General features: G+C 40.8%; 1 protein-coding gene across 1 annotated transcript; it reads left to right on the plus strand.

The window, feature by feature from the left end:
• Window positions 1–2,366: 2,366 nt before the first annotated feature.
• On the plus strand, window positions 2,367–9,404 carry TRIM34 (tripartite motif containing 34). The gene is made up of 7 exons (XM_016215034.2): window positions 2,367–2,830; window positions 3,422–3,517; window positions 4,191–4,421; window positions 6,244–6,266; window positions 7,497–7,597; window positions 7,893–7,919; window positions 8,185–9,404. The coding sequence occupies exons 1-7, from the start codon at window positions 2,417–2,419 to the stop codon at window positions 8,748–8,750; spliced, it is 1,458 nt and encodes a 485-aa protein (XP_016070520.2). The 5' UTR covers window positions 2,367–2,416; the 3' UTR covers window positions 8,751–9,404.
• Window positions 9,405–19,364: the final 9,960 nt, after the last annotated feature.

A 19,364-nucleotide genomic window follows, 5' to 3' on the forward strand; every position in this document is an offset into this window, starting at 1 on the left:
GTAGAAATTATCATTTTTTGTAAACTCCTGTTTTCACTAGTCATCAGAGCCTGATCTAATCAATTGTCACCGCAGAAAGGGGCGAATAGTATATGGACTTTAAACAATTGTTAGTATCTGTACCATTGGCTGTATTGCACCTGCCAACCCACATCCATGGCAGTCTTATTCCTCATCAGGTTCACTTCATGGATCATTGGAGAAACGGGCAGATTTCTAGGCCTAAATGTATCTCCATACAGCTTTCATTACACTCCCATCCTTTCTTTTTAGAGCAAGGGCGAGATTCATAGTTTGTTATATACCTCAGATCTTTCATTATCAAATCTTCTCAGCTATATTAATAACCTAATGCTGCTGTAACAAATTACCACACATTAAATGGGTTAAAACAGAAAAATTTATTATTTCACCATTCAGGAGGCCAGAAGTCCAAAGCCAAAGTAGTAGTAGAGTTGGTGTCTCCAGGAGGCTCTAAGGGACAATCTGTTCCATGTCTGTCTCCTACCTTCTGGTGGTTTCCAGGAGTCTTTGGCATTCCTGCCTTGCTGCTGTATTACTCCAGTCTCTGCCACCGTTGTCACATGTCTTTCCTCCCTATGTGTCTGTGTACCCTTTCCTCTTATACTGACTCTGGTCTTTGGATTTAGCTCCTACCATCTTCCAGTATGACCTCATCTTAACTTGATTACATCTGCAAAGACCTCAATGCAAAATAAGGCTACATTCACACAGGCAAATATATTTGTGGGAGGGACACAATTTCAGTTAACTAGGAGAAGTATAAAGACATCCATAACTACTGAGGTCTTCACACTCCCTCCCCTTACAGATCCTTGTTCATATTTAACCCAGGTTGTAAGAGTCAACATTCCCGTGCAGCCACTTCGTGGTATGTCTTCTGACTGACCACCAGCTATAGTTTCAGGTTTGGTTTGCCATTCCCACTCCTGTGACAACAGAACATGAACCAGCCAGGTTTGCTTAGCTTAGCAAAGACATATAAGATAGAAGACACAACATGTTGGCATGACTGCCTCAGGTGAGCTTTAGTGAGGGTCCACACAAGGATACAGGAAGTACGTTATCCTCCTCATGACAGGTCTTTTGTAAACAAGAGACTATCACTTTTATATCTTTTAGGAAGTGTCGCATTTCTAGCCTCTTTAGGTGCCTGTCATGCAAAAGGCCTAGCAGCTCTGCACACCAGCCACACTGGCATTCTAAAATTCGTAGAAGATGCTGTGTCTTCCATCATTAGGGCATTCATATATGTGATTCCTTCTCCCTAAATATTTTCCCTCTTTCTCATTCCATATTCCCTTCTCGTCTTTCAGCTTTCAGTTCAATCCTTACTTATTCAAAGGGGATTTTTTTTTTTTTATGGTCTCCTATTTGATTTCCCAAAAATGTGTACCTCTGTGTGGTAGTGTTTATCATACTTACCAGACCTCTGAAAGAGGACCCTGAGGACATTATATTCACCCCAATTCAACTTACTGAATTGAATAATCTTTGTAAGTCCCTTGATTCCATTTACACATCTGAATAAAGGGAGCACTCTTATTTTTCAAGGTTTTTCACATGAGGAATAAATAGGTAAAAGTCAGGTATAGTCATTCGTAACTGGTTAACAGCTGTTAGTGATAAGATTACTTCCCTATAGTGGTTCTTGCTATTTCTGTTGGTGTCTCCTGGGAGTGAATATGAGACAGCTTTGTGCGGGACACATATATTAAAAGAGAAATACTTCCTCACTGGAAACCATTTCTGTGGCCCCAGAGCTCACCTGTTGGTGAACAGCTAATTAATGGAACAGAAAGATAAAATGCTGATTTAAAAAAAAAAAGTTTCATCACCTATGGGAAAATGAGGAGGTTCTTTCTATATTTATCAAGCATTGTGTTCCCTTGTTTTCTCAGCTCGGCAGTGAATAAAAACAAAGTGCTTGGTCTGTGTGTGGATTACATTTTTAAAATAGGATATTTAAGAAAGAATAGCATATACTACATAGTAGTAATAATAAAACGATGGCAAATGATACACCAAGGGATGTTCTGGTGATTGTGCTGTAGAGAAGTTAGTCATAATAGGCCCCTGTGTTGAGAAGACATGCAAGAAGAGAGCTTGGTGAAGTATAAGAGGAAGTCATACAAATATCAAGGGGAGGATCATTCGAGGATGAAAGAAAAGCCAAAGCTCTGAAGCACTGGTGGCTTACCCAAGTCATTAAATTCATCCTCCCCGGCCCCCCTTTTTCTTTCTGGTCCTTCCATTTTTCAGCTCTGGCCAGTCCTTAATGTCTGCATACTTTTTGTTTGTGCCATTCTTACACCATCTCCTTTCAATTTGCCCATCCATATAAGGAATCTTTAAGTAAGAAGAGCCTCAGGAAGAAACCAGGGGAGCAGCTGACATGGCTTTCAAATTCTTGGTGAACATAAAGGAGAAGGTGACTTGTGCCATCTGCATGGAGCTTTTGACAGAACCCTTGAGTCTAAACTGTGGCCACAGCTTCTGCCGAGCCTGCATCACTGACAAGGAGATCGGCCCAGGGGGGGAAAGCAGCTGTCCTGTGTGTGCTGTCAGATACTCGCTTGGAAATCTATGGGTTAATCAGCATCTGGCCAACATAGTGGAGAAGCTCAGAGAGGTCAAGCTAAGCCCAGAGGAGTCGCAGAAGAGAGATCTCTGTGTGAGCCATGGAGAGAAACTCCGACTCTTTTGTAAGGTGGATAGGAAAGCTGTTTGTCAGCTTTGTGAATTCAGTTCTCAGGAGCACCTTGGTCATCAGATGTTTCCCATGGAGGTGGTAGTCAAGGAATATGAGGTAAGGCCCAGCATGAAGGGAGATGGGGTGGAAGATAGGACTTGGTGGGAAATCTCACCTTTCCATCCTGCTTTACTCACTGCAGCATCTTAGTACTAAGCCCTGTAACCTTCTTCCATGTATGTCTCTTACCCTATGCTCAGCTTCCCATGCCTGCAGAACATTTCTGTGTATTCTCCCTTTTACATAAAAGATGAGTCTAGAGTACAGACTTTGACCAATGTGAAAAGTTTTCCTCTCTTCTCCTTTGCCGTGTGGATGGAGAATTTCTTTCATAGGTTTCGCCCTCATCGCTCCTCTCAGCAGGATGGTTGCTGTTGAACACTGGGGATTGGATGTGGAACCAGTTTTAATAACAGGATGGGACTTTCCTTGGCCATAGCAGAATCAGTATTTACTCTAAAAGAAAGAAAATCAGGCTGCTCTTGGTGAGGGGTTGGTGACTTCCATCACCCAGGAATAAAGAAAGCATTCACCTCCTCAGATTTTTCTCCCATGCCGTAGATTCTCATCACCAGATTCTAAACACAGTTTCAGTAAAACCAGTCTCTTCGGAGCCCATAGCTTGACTCTGTGATTCCTCTCTCACAGGAGAAGCTCCATGCAGCTCTGGACAGGCTGAGGAAGGAGCATCAGGAAGCTGAGAGGTTGGGCACTGACATCAGAGAAGAGAGAGCTTCTTGGAAGGTAGGAGGAGACTCTCCCTGAGGAAGCTCTGAGATAGGAATTTTGGCGGGGCCTTCCATGCCGATCACGAGGAAGCCCCTTCCTCTTCGTTTCCTGGCGTTGAATGAGTCCAGAAGCCATTTGGTTAGTTCCCTTGTCCTGTCTCTGCTGGGGGAAGGAGCAGGAAAATGGGTGTTACAAGTAAACACGTTACAGTTGTAAATGTCACAAGTACACCCAGATATTTGGAATTGAGAGCAAAGACAGTCTTAATGGAAGGAAGGCTGAAGAACTCGGTTTTCCATCTTTTTCCAGTGAGGCTCTGACACCTCCAGTGGAAGCAAGACACTGGGCAAAAGACCCGGATCTTCCTCCAAGTCCAAATGTGAGAGTGTGGGAATGCGGGAGGACATGAATGTCCAGGACAGCTGCTTACAACCTAAACCTTACTCAAGCCTCACATTTGTTCCAGGGTTGGCCTAGATAAGAGAGTCTGAGGCCTCTTCATCTGTAGTGCAAAGAAAATACCAGGAAAAACAGCTCTCCCCCAAATTGCTCCCCTATTTCTACCCCTCTCCTGTTTAGAACTTCCCGAAAAACAATTTTTTTTTTTTTTTTTCCTGACTCCTAATCCCTTGCAATAGGCTCTCAGGCTGATAGACTCATCACTTCTCTCCCTTGTTCAATCTTGCAGAATCAGATACAGATGGAGAGACAAAGGATACAAACAGAATTCAATCAGCTTAGAAGCATCCTGGACAGCGAGGAGCAAAAAGAACTGCAGAAATTGGAGGAAGAGGAGACCAAGACCCTGGATAGCTTAGCTGAGGCGGAGAATGAACTGGCTCAGCAGAGCGAGCTGCTGAAAGAGCTCATCTCAGATCTGGAGCGTCGCAGCGAATGGTCAGCCATGGAGCTGCTGCAGGTAAAAAGGGTGACCCAATCTAAGATTCTTAAAACACAGTCTAAATTGCCTTCTCTCTAATCCTGGTGTTGGTGCTAACAGGTCCCTTTGGCCTTGTAGAGAGTCTGAGAATAAAGTCCACAGATAGGGAAGGAAAGAGAATCGTGAAACACAAAAAGGCCAGGATTTTAGCTTCCAGATCCATCTGGGACTAAAGTAATATCTCTCGGGACACAATCCTTTTTCTTTTCATTAAGGAGATTTTAGTTGACTTCTTTGTCAGGTACTACCGATTATGTTAATACAAAGAGCACACACTCTTTGGTTGTAAACCGGCCAGCAGCATTTAAGAGTAAAGCCAAATAGTTTGATACATACTGTTCAAAAACAAAGCGGTGATGGTGTGGAAATGCAGACAACCAAAAGAAGTTAAAGATATGGCAAGGACTAGAGTGATAAGAGCTTTTTAGTGTTTGGGAAAGGGACTGAATGTATATTGTTACCATTTTTGACAAGTGGGCATAAGAAAGAAAACAATATGGTTTGGTGAAAAAAGGTTCTACTTTTTAGATATTCTGAATTGCTTCTGTGTTTCTTCTTCATTGTGGAATATATTATCCTGGGTACATGACTACACACAATAGATAATAATTAGTATGTAAAGTTTGGAATCAACAGCAGCAGTGAGTTATAATTTAAAAACCGGAAGAGGTTTTCTGCATATAACATCATCTATTCTGCAAATAAAGATAGTTTTACTTCTTCTCCAGTAGTGATGCTTTTTATTTCTTTTTCTTGACTAATTGCCTTGATTGGAACCTCTATTACCATTTTAATACAAGTAGTGACAGCAGACATCCTTGTTTTGTTCCTGATCTTAGGGGGGAAAATTACTCAATATTTCACCATTCAGCATGATGTTTGCTGTGGGTTTTCTTAGATGCCTTTATCAGGCTGAGGAAGCTTCCCTTCAATTCCTAGTTTGTTGTTATTTTTGCTGTTCTGTGTTTATCATGAAAGGAGTTGGATTTTGTCACATGATCTTTTTTCTGTCTTTTGAAATCATCATGTGGTTTTTATCTTTTATTCTATTAATATGATGTTTTATATTGATTGCTTTTCTTAGGTTAAACTAACCTTGCATTTCTGGGATAAAACAAACTTGATCGTGATATATAATCTTTTATATTTTGCTGGATTCAACCTTCTACTATTTTGTTGAAAAAGTTTGTGTCTATATTCATAAAGGATATTGACCTATAGTTTACTTTTCTTGTGATGTGTTTGTCTGGTTTTAGCATCAGAATAGTACTGGCCTCATAGAATGAGTTGGGAAATGTTCCCTCCTCTTCTATTTTTGGGAACAATTTGTGAATTATTTGTATTATTTCTACTTTGAACTTTTGGTAGAATTCTCCAGTAAAGCCACCTGGGGCTGGACTTTTCTTTACAGAAAGATTTTGATTTCCAATCCAATCTCTACATATTTTAGGTCTATTCAGATTTTTTATTTCTTCTTGAATCAGTATTGGTAGTTTCTGTGTTTCTAGGAATTTGTTCATTTAATCTATGTTATCTAATTTATAGGCATACAATAGTCCCTAACTTATAATTTCTATAAAGTCAATAGTAATGTTTCCTCTTTCACTCCGTATTTTAGTAATTTGCCTCCTCTCTTTTTTCCCCCCTTAGAATGTCTAGCTAAAGGTTTGTCAATTTTGTTGATATTTTCAAATAACTTTTATTTCTCTGATGTTCTTTATTGTTTTTTTCTTCTTTGTTTCATTAATCCTGCTGTAATATTTATATTCCCTGACTCATGTTTTTTTTTCTTTCTTGCTAGGACACAAGTGGAATCATGAAATGGTGCGTACAGGTGACCAGGAGTGGTGCATTTGTGTTATGAAGGAAGGTTTGTAGTCATGAGAGTTATTTGGTTGTCAACCAGGATGAAAAATCTCCCAAAGCAAGAAAAGTTAGATGTAGTATTATTTTAAATTGCTGATCATAGATGAGGATCTAAGTGTCTTATATTTATTGAGAATGAGCCAGATTCTGTGGTAGTAGATTCAATGGTTGAAATTTACGGAGTTAGAGCCAGTAAGGATAATAAGGATAAGGGACTTCACTATCAGACTCTTATTACTTCATTCATTTAATTCACTCTCTGTCCTTGCTCTGGTTCCTGTATTTCCTAGATGATACTTGTCTTCATCATATGGAGGGCCTCATTGAGCTCTAAAATAGGTTATGGGACAACACCTTTATACTTACTTTGCTTAAACAAGAATGGAGGAGACCAGGCCATTCTATAAGGTTCTCCTCAGATTTGCAAAAGCAGATCTGAGCCTTGTGGTTTGGGGCTTTGACGCTTGTGCCAATAATTTGTGTCTCCTGTTCACACACTTTAGAAGCTTATATAGGAAAGTGTAGCCTTTGTATCTAAAGTTGCCAATCCATCTGGCAGCTGCAAATTCTTCACAAACACATGGAAGTCTAACCATTTTTTGTTCAGTAGACAACTTTTTCTTTGTCAAGTATTTTTAACTTTTCCCAGAACACCTGAAATCTTAAATGTTATATATGGACAACATCACTGGAGTTGAGGCTTTGGACTAGGGTACAGGCTCAAAAGCTTTCCAAAAAGAGACCCAAATCACAGCCAAGATCTGCAACCTTACCACTGATCTACCTGGAACCCACTTCTGTGGCCCCTTTTTTGGGGACCCTCTGTGATGTGGAAAGGTCCATATATTACATACCTTTTTTAGAGGTAGCAAAGGCTTTTCTTATACATTATTTCATCTAATTCATTATTTCCACAAGGTATCAAAGGAAGGGCTAATTATTCTATTTTTAGAAGAAGAAACTGTTACTCTGAGGTGAAAACCTTCCCAAGATCACACAGAGGGTAACTGGGAAGGTAGGCATGAGCACATTTTTTCTGGCTCCAGTAGCAGTGCACTTCCTTCTCCCCTCCTCAAGCTTCTCAGAGAAGGTTCAAGTGCATTAATGGCATGGATGTAGAGGAAGACAGTGGTATTGGAAGAACACAAGGTAAGAGATGTAGGGTCAACATTTTTTTGTCATCCTTAGGAGTGAGGTGTGGACATTGAAGAAGCCAAAAATTATTTCCAAAAAACTGAAGCGTGGATTCCATGCTCCAGATCTGAGTGGAATGCTGCATGTGTTTAAAGGTGAGGAGAGCCAGAGCAGCTGTGTGGATGGGGGATCTTTGTGGCGTCAGGGACTAAACTGGGGATCTGGTATAGCTTCAATGTGAGGATAGAAAGGAGGGTGTTCAGAGAAGAAAGGACATTGCGGACGGAGATGTGGTTAAGGGAGAATGGCTAGGTTCTGTTTCATCCTTTCATTCACTGGTTCATAGCCAACAGTAGTCTTCTCCCCTTCCCCTGCTCTAGAGACAAGATAGCTATCAGCGTTTTAATCATTTGCTTCTAATCAACATTATTGAATCTTTTATCATTTCAGAGCTAACGCATGTCCAGTGCTACTGGGGTAAGAAGTTACTGGGTCTTCAAGTCACTGTGTTCTGATCCCCTTTCAGAAGTTTGTGGTTTCAGTGAGATCTGATGATCTCAGTCCCATGTGTTTTCCTCACCTCCTGATACTTACATATAATACATTTCTCCATAGCTTTGGCCTACTTCCCCGATTGTCAATACAAGTTCTTCCTTGTCCCTTTCCAAGTTCCCTCTCCATGTCACCAGATAAACCAAACCTGTATCTGTCACCTAATCTTCACTTTTCTTTTTCTCTGCAGTGGACATCACATTGAATCCATTCAACCTAAATTTGAATCTCACCCTTTCAAAGGATCAGAGACAGTTGGCATCTGTGCCAATTTGGCCTATAAAGTATTATAATTATGGTGTCTTGGGCTCCCAATATTTCTCATCAGGGAAACACTACTGGGAAATAGATGTGACCAAGAAGACTGCATGGATCCTGGGGGTATATTGTAGAAAACGTTCCTGTAATATAAAGTTTGGTGTTAGACGAGGTACAGGTTGTCAAAAGGTTTACTCCAGATTCAAACCTGAAAATGGCTACTGGGTTGTAGGGCTGCACAATGAATCCGAGTACAGTGCCTTCGAGGACTCTTCCACCTCTGATCCCAAGGTCTTGACACTTTCCATGGCTGCTCCTCCCCGTCGGGTTGGGGTTTTCCTAGACTATGAAGCAGGCACTGTCTCATTTTTTAATGTCACAAACCATGGGTCACTCATCTATAAATTCTCTAAATGTTGCTTTTCTCACGCTGTTTATCCCTATTTCAATCCTTGGAACTGTCCCGTTCCCATGACTCTGTGCCCACCAAGCTCCTGAACCTTCTCCTTCCCCCACCCACTTCTGTGTAGCAACCGATGTGCTGGGGCTCATCTCATGCACCTGAGCTGATCTCTACACTCAGACCATCTCTTCTTTGTTGTCTCCCTTCTTTAGAACTTTTAGTCATTCTTGAGATTGACAACTGTTTCTGTTTTAAGTCAGAAGAGAATCTCGTTTACCCAGCAACCCTTTTCTGTATTCTCAGTGAAAGATATCTAATCGCTCTTAAAGACAGAGCAATGTTGGTACCACATTGATTTTAGGAGACATGGCAAAGCCTGTCTGTGAGCATCCATGATGGTAGGACAGTCCATAATAACCTCACCCACCACCACCCACTAAAGAGTATTTGAGTGTATGTCTGTTTATTGCCCAGCAGATAGAAGTGTCATAAGGGAGTTGAGGAAAAAAACAAAAGTAATATATGTACCCAGAGTGAAAATTTTTATGTTCAGAGTGTTTGAGTTTAAATCCTGTCTCTTCTCTTACAAGGTGTGTAACAATGGATACATTTTTGTTTCTTCTCATAAAATAAAAATTGGATTTTAAACAGCACCTAACTTTTAAGATAGTCGTGTGAAACTGTCACTCAATGTAAAGCACCTATTTAAGGGTCCCACACAATATAATAAATATTTGCTCTCAAGATCACTTAAAAGTATCAGCTGTGTCAGTGTCCTGTGCAATGGATCTGTGCCCTTTAGAGGAACAGAAAATGATTCTACTGAAGTTTCATTTGTCAAGTTTCCAGACTCTGCTGTCAAGACCACTCCAATCCCAGTTTTGTATTATTGAACTTTTTACACCAAGGCTGGGACTGTTTCAAGGCCCTTTATCAGGAACAATATAAGTTTCTAAGAACTGTCCAACAAAGGGAGCCATGCAGAGGGACAGCTATTCTTGTTGCCTTTTGATGTTCAGGGCTTTTATTTGTGGTGAAACATCGGAGTATAACACTCTACATGTCATCCCGTGCATTTTTTTTCCCCTTACATTTAAAATCAGTTTCAAATTTTGATGAGGATTAGATTTATTCAAAATAGTAAAGAAACTTTTCTGGGAAAAGCATGCATTATAAATTAAGGCTGCAACCGCACAGAGCCCACATGAAGATACAGAGGGGTTAATAAGTTGCCCCAGTGGAATGAAAAGGAGAGTTCTAGGCCTGGGAAAGGTATGTACAAGCACACTTATACTTACACACACACACTGGTATGTATATATATAATTATATGTATAAATATATAAAGAGAATGTACATCTTTACCCAAGTTAATTTTCAAAAGTATCATTAAAGAAAGAACTCTTATCAAGGAATTAAAGGAATTTATAAGGTATGTTCCAATGTAACATAGCTAATGAGTGGAGGAAGTAGAATTAGAACTGGGTCTCTGTTTCTCCACCGTAGGTGCCCTTTCTGCAGTTCACTTCCCAAGAAAAGGTAGGTGCCAAATCCCCTAGGATGTGGGGTAGAAGGAAAAGCCCAGGAGGTGCTGATTTACATAAGGAGCCTAGAGTATCATGGGAAAATCATAGGTGCCAGGAGACAGTGATTGATGTGCTCAATCCATGTAACCATTAATGAAGCAAGAGCTGCTCATGGTAATGGTTAAAACCAAGCTCAATACTTAGTGACCAGGGTGCTCTTGCAGGTGACATGTAGAGAGTGAACATTGGACAGTTAAGAGCCTTGACTTTGAAATCAGAATTTCATAATCATACTGATATTACTACTTACTGGTATATAATATAATATAATTAATATAATATAATATAATATAATATAATATAATATAATATAATATAATATAATATAATATAATATAATAAATATAATAATATAATAATATAATAAGTATAATATAATATATTATTATATTATATTTATTATTATATTATTATATTATATTGGATTCAGTTTCTCATTGGAAATGAAAATAAAAGAGCATGATGAGAATGTGGGAATTGAAAAATTGAACGTTTGCACTGACTTTCTCATTTCCTAACACATAAACAGTGGTCCAGATTGGTGTCAATTCATTTTCTCTGTGATTTGAAATAGTGAATGTTAGGAATGAATATTAATCTACTTCAAATATTAGTACTTTTGTTGTGCTTTGAAACAGAATATCTTGATTAAGGAAACACATCCTTTTTAATCTCATCTTTTTGCATAATATCCTGTTTTTTAAGTTTTCAAATATATTTTGTCTTATGATAGTTTTCTAGTATAAAATTTTAGGTTGTAATTTACTTTATCTAAACATTTTCTTTGAATTTTCTATTTATCAGTCTGCTCTCAATCACATTGTCTTTTTTTATTGTGGTAAAACACTTCATATGAGATCTAACCTCTTAAATTTTTAAGTTGTTACAGTTCAACAAGTTTAAACTTTCAGTTTTGCAAGATGAATAAGTCCTAGAGATCTACTGTTTAACACTCTGCCTATTGTTAACTGTACTGTATTGTAAATTTAGTAATTACTTTTTATTATAAAGAAAGTTTTTTCTTTTTCGTAGCTACCTACTCTTTTATTTGAAGTACTGAAATAGCTTCTTTAATCTAAGTGAATGTACTAGATAAAAGTGACTTGACATTCTATTCTATTTCCATAGTAATTCTTTCATTAGAAACCCTTTCCTCTGATGCCCAGGTAGATCTCCATCTTTCAGGTGTTGGTTCACATTGTGACTTACAGCGATAGAGGCAGGGCCAGGAGTTCTGCGTGGGCTCCGTCAGCAATGGCGTATGTCGGTCAGTGTTTCCCTTTCCTGGTCAGCCTCGCTCTTGCCCGGGAGCTGAAAGGCTGCAGTTGTCCTCAGGAGTGAGGAAAGCCTCTCCTCTAGTGAGATAGTAGGGCAAATGCTACAGGAGTGAGTGTCTTGCAGCACGTGTCTTTGGTATTTTCATTTCCCACTATTCCCAACCTACTTATTAGCCAAGAGAAACAGGAACACTAGGCTACTTGGCCAGGGTCTGCTCTGGTCCCTGTCTCACAAGAAAGTCTTCAGTACTCCATTTCTGGAAGACCTGTGGTGGGAGAGGGATTCCAAGATAGATACATCCAGTCTCTCCCTCTCTCTCTCTGATTCTCTCTCCCCCTCCCTCCCACTACACACACTTACACACACTCACACACACACACACACACACACACACACCTCTCTCATAGGCCAACTGTGGGAAACTGATTCTTATCCACACTCCCTTTGATCTCTGTTTTCCTGTCACCCTGTTGCTGAAATGACTGAAGCCATAACTCATTAAGAAAGACTTGTTCTCTGTGGAATTATTCAACAGGTATCTCTCCAAGGATATTCCTGGGTTTTTGTCCCCTGAAATGTCCAGGCTTCCAGTTCACATTGTGAAACAAGTTACAGAAAACAAGTACCTGAGTTAGCAAACACAAAGGAAAAGTCCTTCACACTGAGACATCTTTAAAAAACAAAAACAAAAAAAAACAACAAGAAAAACCAGCAATCATGGCCCAACTGAAACCCTCTCCTCAGAGTATGAAGCCTGTAAGTAGCTTTCATTTACATTGCTGCTTCTCAGCAAATGTCCTGAGATGGGATTCTGAACTCCAAATAAATGTTTGTTGGGCATCAAGTGGATTTTCTCATGATCCAAGGATTAGGTCTAGGGTTTTGCCCTCTCTCTCACCTCTGAGTGGCAACTACTTGTATGTCTGAGCCTTTAGGATACTGTTGGGTCATTAATTTGGGAGACAGGTGTCCACAATACAAGTTTAAGGGGTGGAGGTTCAGTAGAATTTCAGGGAATAAGCGGGCTTTATTCTGCAGGTTCATCCATGGAAATTGAGCAGGGAGTGGTATCTAGAGCTATCAAAAATTGTAGACAAGAAGTTTCTAAATATTGGGAACCTGATATCCCTATTGGCATGGAGATATATGATCTATACTTAATTATATCAAATTCTATAGCCTATTTTGCCCAAGATTTGTGATGGGGAATCTATTGATCCTGACTCCTAATTTTCTATATTGTCCAGTCATAAGTCAGTGTTTTGTTTTTTGTTTCTTTTAATCCTCACCTGAGGGTATTTTTTCTATTGCTTTTTAGAGAGAGTGGAAGGAAGGGAAGGAGGGGGGAGAGAGAGAGAAACATTGATGTGAGAGAGACACGTTGACTGGTTGCCTCCCACCTGCACCCTGATTGGGTGCAGGGAATGAACCTGCAACCCAGGTATGTGCTGTTGACTAGGAATTGAACCCATGACAATTTGGTGTGTGGTCTGATGCTCCAACCACTAAGCCACACCAGCCAGGGCAGTTTTTTGTCTCAAGCATACAGCAACTATACCATGCCTCCTGATACGGAACCCAGGTTCAGCTGCCTGCACTTGAAATTAAATAATCAAGAGGCAAGAGCTTGTGGAAGGAAAGCAGGTTTATTCAAGAGCCAGCAGCGTGAGAAGATGGTGGACTCACATTGCAAAGACCATCTTAACATCTCAATGCAGGCAGAGGTTTTTATAAGAGGGAGAGGGAAAGCAGAACAAAGAGATCAAGGGGAGGGGTTTGAAAAGTTTTCTAAGTGCACACCAGCTCAGTCCATTCCAATAAGGATCTTGAAAATGTTCAAGCAATGGTCTCATGTGTGTCATTCTAGGTTTGTTTTATTATTTTATGGTTGAATGTTAGCAAATCTTCTGGAGCTGGAACATCTGGTGGTTGGAGTCAGTGTTATTTGAGTCAGGTCCTAAAATTCTTATACAAAAGGCTATTTATCTACAAGGTACATATTAGTCAGAGTCAGCATTTATAGAAACCATGCCAAACGAATGGTGAGGTGGGTTACAACTCCCCACTGTCAATTTTTCTTCCATTTCCATAGAAGTTTCTCTTTTTCATTTTTTTCCTGGCTTATCTCTAGGAGAACCTTGGGGTATTAATTTAGCATGAAATGCCTGGACTTGGGAAATAAATTTTTTTAGTTTTTCTATTTGGAAGAGAAGCTTCAAGGTGCATTTGCTTTACAATTGCTGAAGTCTGTTTGCACATCCTTCTTAAACATAATGATTGTCTTGAATGTCTACAGAAGATTAATATTAGAAATAAGATAGTTAGGCCTTCACCCCATCACTGTCCATGTCCATGGTTTATGCATCTATGCATATAAGTTCTTCAGTTAATCTCTACCTACACTGCTCCCCCCACCCCCTTCCCTCTGAGATTCATCAGTCTGTTCCGTGCTTCCATATCTCTGGATCTCCTCTGTTCGTCAGTTTATTTTGTTCATTATATTCCACATATAAATAAGATCATGTGATTCTTGTCTTTCTTTGACTGGCTTATTTTGCTTAGCATAATACTCTCCAGGTCCCTCCATGCTGTATCAAAGGGTAATAGATCCTTCCTTTTTACAGCTGCATCATATTCCATTGTGTAAATGTACCACATCTTTTTTATCCACTCATCTACCAATGGGCGCTTGGGCTATTTCCAAATCTTAGCTATTTTAAATAGTGCAGCTATGAAAATAGAGGTGCATGTATTTCTCTTCAATAAATGGTGTTGGGAAAATTAGACAGGTACATGAAAAAAAATGAAACTAGACCACCAACTTACAACATACACAAGAATAAACTAAAAATAGATAAAAGACTTAAATGTAAGTCATGAAACCATAAAAATCGCAGAAAAAACCATAGGCAGCAAAATCTTGACATCTCTTGTAGCAATATGTTTGCTGATGCATCTCCTAGGGTAAGGGAAACAAAGAAAAAAAATAAGCAAATGGGACTACATCAAAATAAAAAAATTCTGCACAGCAAAAGAAACCATCAACAAAATAAAAAGGGATCCCACTGAATAGGAGAATATATTTGCCAATGATACATTTGATAAGGGGTTAATTTACAAAATATATAAATAACTCATACAACTTAACAAATGGAAGACAAACAATGCAACTGAAAAATGGGCCAAGGACCTAAATAGACACTTCTCCTAAGAGGACATACAGATAGCCAAGAGACATATGGAAAAATGCTTAAAGTCACTAATCATTTAAGAGATGCAAAAAAAAAAAAGACAGTGGCTACCATCAACAAATCAACAAAGACAAGTGCTAGCCAGGATGTGGAGAAGAAGGAGCCCTAGTACACTACTGGAGGGAATGCAGACTGGTGCAGCCACTATGGAAAACAGTGTGGAGTTTCCTCCAAAAATTAAAAATGGATCTGCCATTTGACCCAGTGATTCCACTTCTAGGAATATATCCTAAGAATTGCGGAACACCAATCTATTAATCTACTTTTAATTTCAGTCAGTTTTCCTTTGTGATTCTTTTTTTCTCATAGCAGGAATTGGCTCAGGTGATTATGGTGGTGGAATAATTCCAGGCCCTGCCGTCCACTAGCTGGAGACCCAGGAAAACTGGTGGTGTAACTTCCTTCAAGTCCAACAGCTTTAGAACCAGGGTAGTCAATGGTATACGTTCTAGTCCAAAGGCAAGAGAAAACCCATATCCCAGCTCAAGCAGGCAGGCAGGAAGCAAAAGGACTGCATTCCTTCTTTCTTCCTCTGTCTCTTTGCTCTGCTCAGGCCCTCAGTCTATTTTACTGAGCCCACAGATCTAAAGGCTAATCTCATCTGGAAACAACACCTTCACAGGCACCCAGAAATAATGTTTAAACAACCTAAGGCCAGTCTCATGACTCCTAAATTTATCCTTCATGATCATTTTCATGTTTCATTTTTATTAAGTTAGGACTATAAAATTTATATGTTAAATAGTATTAGATGACATAGCCCAACCAATGACAATTCATGTCCTTTGATCTGTGTAGTCCATTGAGGAAAAGGGTCATCTTCTCCTGATTGAATCCAGGTTCTGCAAACCAGCATCACAGTGCTACCGCACTGTGGTAGCCCCTCTGGCTGACCACCTGAGGAAATTTCAGGTTTGGGCAACCATTCCCTCTCACATGACTAACAGGACACAAATTAGACAGATTCATTTAGCTTAACTGGTAGGTACAGGAGAGGGGAGAGCTGCCAGTATCACTGCCTCAGGTGAGCCTTCAGTGTGGTTCCTCACTGTGGTAAAGGAGGTATTTTATTTCCCCCTCATGACACCTCATTTGTAAGGGGGCAAAATGAGGTTGATGTGTGTGAAATTGCACAGCTCAGGTAAGCCTAGTTCTCCAAAGGATGAGTTACTTTGAGAGCCATGAGAACAACTTCAGGGAGCAGAACTGAAATAGGGTTAAGAATGTAGTCTGGCACTTCTGACTCATGCACAAAGCCTTTAAATTTCCCTGGGGCCCTTGAGAAGGCCTCCCATTGGCCCATAGATTTTTCTCCTTTCCTGCCCTTCCCTTAAGAATTTCACTTTCATTTTCACTCTGCCCTCCGGGATCCTCTTTGAGTATGTCAGGCTCCTGGTTTGGAGAGTGAATCCTGACCACGTCTGTCCCCCAGGCTGGAACACCAGAACAAGTGAAAAGGCCTTTTCCCTGGAAGCTTGGAGGTGAGTTTCCCTCTCCTCTCTGAGCAGTGCCTGGGCGGTGCTAGCCCGCCAAGAACTGTGTCTTCCATTGTTTCAGACCTTGGGGCTGGGAAACGCAGCCCCTCCCACCCCGGCCACCAGAGCAGGGGCTCAAGGGGAATTCCCTGTGAGGGCTGCCATGGTCCTATGGCTTGGTTGGGACCTTGGTGGCAGAAGCAGCTTCAGTAGAGTCAAGAAGGTGGGGCAGGGGTGATGTTCCTGAGAGGGGACTAGGGCCAGGGCCCTCCCCTGTCAGTTACCCAGCCATAGCACAGGAATGGAGCAGGAGTACCTAGGAGTGCTGACAAGTTAGAGGGACTTGCAGCCCTGCTCTGGCCATGCAGGGGGTGGAGCACCAAAACAACACCCCCACACACACACCCCAACCCCGGTCTGGAGTCACTGACTCAAGTGAAAGTCCAACAGGCTTCCACCCCCATTGCAGGAGATGGGTCTCCTTCACCAGTATTTCTTACATTGACATTCTTGAACTTATGCTTTTGCACTGGCTCTTGGGGCAACTCCTGTAGTCCTTTAAGTCCTGAGCAGGAGCCCTTAAGAGAGGAATCTCCTGTGCTCTACACCCGTAGGGTTCTTCTGGGCATAAGCCTATTGGTTTTTGAAGACAGACATTTTGTGGGCTCAGCTCTCTGGGGCAGGTCCTCAGGGTTAGGGAGCCTGATGTGGGGCACAGACCTCTAGGTCCTCAAGGACAGGCTTGGCATTTCTGATATCCCTCCAGCACAGATACCACTTATGTTCCCATATCTATATCCCTGCCTGCTGTGCAGTCCTGGGTCACCGCTTAAGTAGTGCTGGCGTCATCCTCCACGTGTGAGTGCTCAAGCTCCTCTGAACTTCCCTCTTCTGGGCAGCAACTGCTTTGACTTTAGCTCCTTGTAGCCCCACCTTAAAAATAAATTCTGCACCCCAAGGCAGAATGCATGCTCTGCTCCTCACTTCTCCATAGGCTCCTGGTGGGTCTCAGGACTGATTGGATCTTGGATGAATTCAGAAAGAATCGGAGGCTCTTAACTCATGCTTGGATCATGCTAGAGTCATAAAATAGGAGTAGATATCAAATGATACTATCCCAACACAGCATCTACCTCTGCTGTTGCTGTTCATCAGAGCGTGATCTGGACCACAGTCTCTGCAGCCAGGGGCTAACTGCATAAGGCCTCTGGGCTGTTTTCACTATCTGGACCATCAGCTGGAATGCACTTCCATTCTCCTTCGGTCTCATTCCTTATCAGGTTCCCTTCATGTATGATGAACAAGGCACCACTGGACAGTGTTAGTGGGTCTAAATTCATCTCCATGCAGCCTTTATAACTTTTCCCTCCTGAACACAGAGCAAAGGGAAAACTTATCTCATACTGGAGATCTTTCTTTACCATCAAAGTTTGGCAACCATCAAGACATGAATATCTATTGCGATCTTTTCTTTCTTTGTTTATTGCTTCATAGTCCCATTTACTTGGAGTTCCTGAGAGAACTCCTGAGCTTAGCTGTGGCCACAGGGCTATATTGAGTCCAGGTGGGAGAATGAGCTTCACTGTGTCACCACTGTGAGACCCTCTCTGACTGACCACCAGCACCATTTCCGATGTGGATGGTGATTACCATCGATGTGACCTGATAGATATAAACTTCCAGGGTCACTTACCCTATCTGAGTTTACAGGACAAGACAGAGCATGCCAACATGGGTGCCTTAGGTGAGCTCTTAGTGGTAGTCTTCACAGTGCTATAGAAGGTACTTTACTCCTGTTATCTCAGCCTTTTAAGAAGCCAGACTTAGTGGTTGTATGTGAAATCACCATTGGTTTTGTAAACCTCAAGCTACAAAGTGCTAATTACCTTGTGAAAGCCCATAAGCACAGCATCCAAGGGCCTACAGGAGACATAGGTGAATATGAAAGTCACAGTCTCAGATGAAAAGTAAAATCTAAGCTTTTTAACTGGTATATGATGTTTATATGAGTCCTCCTAAATCTAAATGCACTTTTCTCATCAGGCTAATTTTTCTATCAACAATGTGGCCTTGAAGGCAGCTGAGCTTCTCCTTTATTGTAGCCTCATGAGTTTTCCAGGAAAATACGAAATAGAAACCCAGTTTATGAGAAGAGTTAGCCAATATTACCTTTACAGGAAGAAAGAGCCCAGGGCTGATATTGACAGTTTCTTCTCAGATATTTAACTGCCAATCTTTTCTCTTACCTCACCCTATGTCTTGCCTGCTCTCCATGTCCTTCACCTCCTTGCCCTGAAAGCTGTCATCATCTCTCCCCTGGGCAACTTTGCATTCATTCTACTCATCTTCCCAATTCCACACTGGATCCATCCAACATACCACGAACCAAGGACAAAGCTAATTATATCCCCCCCTGTTCTCTGAGTGGAAAACTTGGATAATTTCTTTTGCTCCTGGAAAAGAGTCCCTAAATGATGCATAACTGGGAAAGTGCCATATGTCATGGTCACTTCAGGCTCATGTGATACCAAAGGCCTCCCAGTTTTCTCACACCTGCCACACTGTCATTTTCAATCTCAGACAAGGTGGTACATCTTCCATGAACAGGTCATTTCCTTTACCTAATAAATCTTTTCTCTCCTGTATGCCTTCTGTCCTTCATTTTCTTCACTTTTCAGTTCAACCCTTATATTTTCAAGTTTGAATTGCTGGACAACCATTTATTTGCCCCATTACTTGAATTCCCCAACAACATGCACACTTCTCTAATAGTGTTTTTCATACCAGCTTGAGGCTGGTGATTTAATTTACTGCTACTTCCCAGGTGAAGGACAGGGCCATAGTGGTTTAAACTCTGTTTAGAGTCATCTTTGTGTTTATGGGTATTAGTTTAATTGATAGCATGTAATTCATAGTCATTGAAAATAGTGAATGATCTTTCATAATAGTTGAGATTTATATCCATTTTATCTCTATTCCTATTTTTTCAGATATGCAACTTGCGCGATCCTATGAGTATATTTATGGTATCTTCCATCCCACCATCCACATACGTACACACATTTAGTCTTCTATCAGTGTCTTTGGAATATTTCTAGGCCAAAGTGAAATTTTACCAT

This window comes from Miniopterus natalensis, chromosome 11 (assembly GCF_054644295.1).
Source record: "Miniopterus natalensis isolate mMinNat1 chromosome 11, mMinNat1.hap1, whole genome shotgun sequence".
NCBI lineage: Eukaryota > Metazoa > Chordata > Mammalia > Chiroptera > Miniopteridae > Miniopterus > Miniopterus natalensis.

What these genes read in the sequence shown, in the direction of transcription:
- TRIM34 (XM_016215034.2), top strand. Translation starts at nt 2,417, where the DNA reads ATGGCTTTCAAATTCTTGGTGAACATAAAGGAGAAGGTGACTTGTGCC. An exon ending in TGGTAGTCAAGGAATATGAG is followed by an intron (nt 2,831 to 3,421) that starts GTAAGGCCCAGC and finishes CCTCTCTCACAG; the next exon opens with GAGAAGCTCCATGCAGCTCT. An exon ending in ACAAGTGGAATCATGAAATG is followed by an intron (nt 6,267 to 7,496) that starts GTGCGTACAGGT and finishes TGTCATCCTTAG; the next exon opens with GAGTGAGGTGTGGACATTGA.